The 6,166-nt window shown below is 45.6% G+C and overlaps 1 protein-coding gene across 1 annotated transcript; it reads left to right on the plus strand.

The window, feature by feature from the left end:
• Positions 1-997: 997 nt before the first annotated feature.
• Positions 998-4,017, plus strand: LOC138737075 (uncharacterized). Its single transcript, XM_069887578.1, has 2 exons — positions 998-1,166; positions 2,385-4,017. Exons 1-2 carry the CDS (start codon positions 1,052-1,054, stop codon positions 3,176-3,178), a joined length of 909 nt encoding a protein of 302 aa, XP_069743679.1. The 5' UTR covers positions 998-1,051; the 3' UTR covers positions 3,179-4,017.
• Positions 4,018-6,166: the final 2,149 nt, after the last annotated feature.

The raw sequence follows: 6,166 nt of genomic DNA on the forward strand, positions 1-6,166 counted from the left end.
TACCACAGTGTAAATTACAATTTTATTTTTTCCAGTCCAAGTGGACAGTCAAGTCTGAGATGGTGAGGCCCCACCACTAGGATCATGTTACCTAAACTGTTACTGTTGTCAGATGTTTGTAATTATCTTTAATATTTGTAAGCATTCAAAGGTTTTCTTGAACCATTAACCAACAAAAAATGATTAAAAATATTATTTGAATATATTTAAACAAACTGATTTAAGCCAAATAAAAAGATTAACTTACCGTACTGTAGATTTGTCATTTGTGCCCATTGATTTCAATGGGGAAGCATTAGCAAGCAGATTTCCCAAACTGAGTAAAGAGTAATGCCTTAAAATGTGTTGGATCTGGATCTCAGAACAGAGGTAGCAAGGTTCTGAATTTAATAGGTTTTGGTTGTGAGGACTGAAGGAAGTAGACAGCAAGAACCTTGTTCATGCTTATGTATCTCACTGCAGAAAGGGAGGAGCTAAAACCTTTTATTTTGAATCAAGAAAAATCTTTTAAATTCACTTCAAAGAATACCGCATGGTTACCTATTTTAGAAACTTATAGAATTGAAAGTAGTTTTATTCAGATAAACACCATTGTTGCAAATAAAATTTCACTTTGATCATTTTTTAAAATAATACAGCCCGATTTCACTCACTGAGATGGAACAGGCTTTTCTCTCTCTCATTAACTTTCCATTTCTTCTTGCTTGATCAATTATCCAACTTCAGTGGATGTCATCTTGGGCACTTTCATTCCAAGAAGCCCTTAAGATCATAGATTTTTAAAACTGTGGTGATATGTAATTACACCACTAGGTCACCAGGGGTCATCCCGGTGATTTTGTATATAAAGCAGTCCAGAGTAAAAGTCTAGCCTTCCGGGTTTGTCTTGCAGAGAGACAAGACCTCTTAGTGTACTAGTTTATTAAAGCTGTTTTATACTCGCACTGCTGTTGTGGTTATTGTCAGTACAATTTAATAAACTAATATGTTAGCTACTAGGATGGAAGCTGCTTCTGCTCCAACGCGCATTCCTGGCGACTCCTCCTGAGGAATGGAAACTGGGGATGACAAGCACACACGTGCTTTCGAGGACAGATACGGCGAGGAACTGCTGTACTGGAATCGTGGTGGAATGCAGGGAAGATCACAGAAGTATGATAGGGCAGGTAAGAAATGGCCAAGAGCCCTGCCTGCGCTTGGGTTTGCCGGTACAAGCGCCGCTGACCCTAAACCCCGTTCCGATCAGAAAGGGGCCACTACATGTGCAGGTGGAAGGATCTCCACAAGTCATGCTCCTGATTGCCATGTATGTGCAGAATTCCCAATCACTCCAGAGCCAGGAAAAGCAGACACCGCTACCGTCACTCCCCCAGCAGCAGTTTCCCCAGTACCATGGAGACCTGACGCTATCGTTGGGATCCTCCCCTAAGCCCGCTGCAAATGTCCCAAAGCCAGAGACTCAGCCAACAGCCCCAAGCACCCAGGTTACTCCTCCAGCAGATACAAGCCCCACAGAGGCTCTACCAGCAGCTTCCAGTATCCCAGGGTCCACCCTTGCTTCACCTAAGGGACCAGAGACTGAGGTTTAGCCATGTGCTGCGACCAGACAGGCTGGAGCTCGTCCCCAGAAATTCCAGACCCGGCACGCACTTCGGCCGCTGGCAGAGATGCTTTCTGAATTACGTGGAGGGTGCTGAGGCATTGGATAAAGACCAATTAATGCTGCTGTTAGCTCAGCTGGAAGACCACCGTTACTCTCTTATACAAGATGCCAGGTCCTACCAAGAGGCAATGAGAATTTTACAGAGGCATTACAGTAAGGGGCAATAGTGAACTCCACTCCTGGTACAGACTCATGACCAGGTCACAACAAGCAGGGGAGTCTGCCAGAGACTTTATACTCTCTCTGAAAGACCTGGTAAGAGGCTGCAACTTTAAAGCAGTATGTGGAGGACCTTATTAGGGACAGAATTGTTGCTGCCATACGGTCCACTGAGATATCGATTGCTGAAGAAAGGAATGGTGGGACTAAATGAGGCAGAGACTATTGCAGAAGCTTTAGAAAGCACCAGGAAAGAATTGGAGGAGTACTCACAGGACCCTGGGGCTGGGACAAACATCACACTGCTGGACTCTCTAGCCCCACGAAAAGAAAAGTGTGTTGCCTCACAGGAATTCACAGCAGCAGCAGCACCTTGAGGGTCCCAAGTGGTTTTTCTGTGGACAAAGAAAGCACCCCAGAGCTCTCTGCCCTGCCAGAGAAAATGTCTGATCCAACTGTGGAAAACGTGGGCATTATGCAAAAGTCTGCAGAAGCCCCAAGGCCACAGCCAAGGCCCATTGTCATGCAAATGAGAGGCGGGAAAGCTCTTCTTTCTCCACAGACAAACAGAAGAAGAAGGATGCCATGTGCAGCCGGCCATCTTGGACAAATGCTACAGAGCAGAGGACACAGTCTTCAGGAGATGAATATGACGCCGAGTACTATTGGATGGAAGGACATGAAGGACACGCCAGACTTGCTTCCCTACGCATGAATCAGGCGAGTCCACACAATTTATCCGACGCCACTGTGTGCATCAAAATTAATGATGTGAGGGTAAATTGCTTAATAGATAGTGGAAGCACTGAAAGTTTTATTAACCAGAGGTTAGTCAACCGCCTTGCCGTCCCCACATGCCTGAGTGAGCACCAGATCCTGTTAGCAGCCAGCAACCTTGCGGCTGAGATAAAACAGTTTTGCAGGGTTACTCTAGAAATCCAGGGCACAAAATATGAAGGGTTCAAATTACTAGTACTCCCTCACCTCTGTGCCCTGGTATTATTGGGGTTAGATTTTCAGTGCCAATTAGAAAGCATTACAATAGTGCACAACGGGCCTCATCCCCCACTACGCCTTTTGAAGAAACAACACTGCAGCCTGTCTGTCCTGAACATAGAACTCCCTCTGCTGTTCACACACCTGACCCCAGAATGCACACCAATAGCCACAAAGAGCAGGAGGTACAGCCCGAGGGATAGAACCTTCATTAGGACAGAGGTCCGCAGGCTACTACAGGAGGGCATCATAGAGCAGATCTCCAGCCCCTGGAGAGCCCAGGTGGTTGTAGTAAAGTCAGGAGAAAAACTGTGCATGGTAGTGAATTACAGCCAGACAATCAACAAATTTACACAATAAGATGGCTACCCCCTGACATGCATAGCAGACATGGTCAACAATATTGCGCAGTTCTCCACCATAGACCTGAAGGCAGCATACCACCAACTGCCCATTAGAAACAGCGATCGCATTTATAAGGCATTTGAGGCAAACGGCAGGCTGTATCAATTTCTGCGACTTCCCTTCAGTGTCACCAATGGAGAGTCCCTGTTTCAGAGAGAAATGGACCAAATAGTAGATGAGTTCCACCTGAAAGTGGTGTTCCCCTACTTAGATAACGTGACAATCTGTGAGCACACTCAGGAGGATCATGACACAAATTTAAAACGCTTCTTCCAGGCAGCCGAGGAAAGGAACCTATCATACAATAGGGACAAATGCATCTTTAGTACCAAGAAGTTGCCAATCCTGGGCTACATAGTGCAGAATGGGGAAATCAGCCGAGACCCAGCCCGTATGCATCCTCTCCTAGACATCCCAGTCCAAACACGCTGAAAGCACTAAAAAGGTGTTTGGGGCTGTTCGTTTACTACGCGTAATGCGTCTCCAACTATGCTGACAGGGCCCGCCCACTTAGTGCCTCAGTTTTCTCACTGTGCCCAGCAGCCGCCAGAGCATTCAGGGACATTATGAACCATATCGCTAAAGCGACCATGCGGTACATAGATGAGTCAATCCTGTTTCAAGTAGAAACGGATGCATCCTATTTGGCTCTGGCAGCCACCCTAAACCAAGACGGATGAACATAGAAACATAGAAGATAGGAGCAGGGGTAGGTCATTCGACCCTTCGAGCCTGCTCCGCCATTCAACGAGATCATGGCTGATCTTAAAGTTCAGTACCCCGTCCCCGCCTTCTCTCCGTAACCTTTAATACCCTTATATTGAAGAAATATATCTAATTCCCTCTTAAATATATTTAATGAACCTGCCTCTACTGTCCTCTGTGGCAATGAATACCACAGATTCACCACCCTCTGGGTAAAGAAATTCCTTCTCATCTCGGTCCTAAATGGTTTGCCTATTATCCTCAAACCATGGCCCCGGGTTCTGGATTTTCCCATCATTGCGAATCCTACAAGGGTCAGAAGTAAGACCCCTGTAGGGGTCTGTAGCAGTAGATAAGGAGGACTAGCCATTGTGGTAGCAGTAAGGCAATGGTGACATTATCTGGCATGCAAACACTTCACCGTCGTCACGGACCAACGGTCTGTGGCTTTTATGTTCGATAACCAGAACAGGGGGAGAATTAAGAACAACAAAATCCTGTGATGGTGGATAGAATTGTCTACATTTAGCTACAACATTCTATACCGCCCCGGAAGACTCCATGAGCCCCCGGACACGCTGTACAGAGGCACTTGTCCCATCCTTAAGCCCACGTTCCATTTGCAGAACTTGTTCAATGAGCTGGGCCACCCAGGGGTCGCTAGACTGTTTCACTTTTTTAAAACCCAAAACCTCCCATTTTTGGTAGAGGAAGTAAGGTCAGTGAACAAGAGCTGCCCCATCTGTGCGAAATGTAAACCTCAATTTTACCGGCCAGACAAAGCCACCCTGACAAAAGCTACCAAACCTTTTGAGCGCCTCAGCCTTGATTTTAAAGACCCACTCCCGTCCAATAATAGAAATGCCTATTTCCTAAACATAAGAGATGAATATTCCCATTTCCCCTTCGCAATCCCGTGTTCTGATGTATCAGCAGCCACCGTTATAAAATGGCTCCAACCCAGCTTCAGCATATTTGGGTTCCCGAACTACATACACACAGACAGCGGAGCTGCATTCATGAGCGCAGAAATACAGCAGTACCTGCATGAGAGAGGAATTGCTACCAGCCGCACTACAAGTTACAATCCCAGGAGGAATGGACATGTCGAAAGGGAAAATGTCACTATCTGGAAAACAGTCCTCTTGACTTTAAAAGCAAAAGACCTGCCTGTTACTAGATGGCAAGAAGTGTTGCCAGAAGCCCTATACTCTATACATTCTTCGTTGTGTACTGCCACTAACATGACCCCACATGATCGTATCTTTTCTTTCACAAGGAAAGCCACGACGGGCACAGTGCTACCTAAATGGATGATGACACCGGGACCTGTTTGTCATGATAATGAATATGTATGAGATGTACCAGAAGTCACGTGGTATGAGAGAGAGAGATAAGAGCACAAGCAGGAGAACAAAGGAAACTGGAAAATAAAGACACTGAGAAGTTTACTTGATAAAACTTGTGTTCGATGTTTTATTAACTTCACATTTCGGGCCACAAATGTGACATTGGCGACGAGGATGGGATAAGCTTGAAGAAAATTAAAGACTAAAGAAGATTACAGACAACTTCAAGGTGATAAGAATTTTCTCTTTGACTCAGTACTTTTGGGGCTGGAATATTTCCTCATGGCTGGTGCAGACGGTAACTTACTTACACATAGTGGAATTGCTCATTTTGACCCAACGGGTGATGCAAGCACTGTAAGTGTGAAGTGGAAGGCATGGCTGGAAGAATTTGAATCCTACGCCGACAGTCGTGGCCTATTTCTAGATACCAGTACAGTTGAACAAAAAGCGCAGAGAAGGGCGTTACTTCTTTTCACTGCTGGTCCCGCAGTTCGGGAAACATTTAAGACACTTTTGAATACTGGAAGAAAGGATGAGTACCAGAAAGCGGTAGATGCATTAAATGCACACTATGTAGTGACACCGAATGCTACATTTCAACGCCATTTGTTTCGGAGAACGAGACAAGAAGATGGCCAGACAATTGCTCAGTACATGACGAGACTATGCCAGCTAGCTGTTGGATGCAATTACATGCCAGCTGATTTGGACAACCAATTATTGGATCAAGTCGTACAGCACTGCAGATCAGATAAACTCAGAAGACGTCTATTGGAAAGAGGGAGTGAGTTGGAACTCACCGATGCTTTAGCCATTGCTGCTGCATTAGAGGCTGTTGAAGGGCAATTTCATACCATGACCCTGAAAGACAACTCAAGCCAGCAAA

The sequence above is a fragment of the Narcine bancroftii genome, chromosome 1 (genome assembly GCF_036971445.1).
Source record: "Narcine bancroftii isolate sNarBan1 chromosome 1, sNarBan1.hap1, whole genome shotgun sequence".
NCBI lineage: Eukaryota > Metazoa > Chordata > Chondrichthyes > Torpediniformes > Narcinidae > Narcine > Narcine bancroftii.

Bases quoted from the DNA above. Each gene is read 5' to 3' on its own strand.
- LOC138737075 (XM_069887578.1), top strand. From the start codon at position 1,052: ATGGAAACTGGGGATGACAAGCACACACGTGCTTTCGAGGACAGATAC. The intron at 1,167-2,384 runs GTAAGAAATGGC...CTTTCTCCACAG, and splicing joins ACAGAAGTATGATAGGGCAG to ACAAACAGAAGAAGAAGGAT.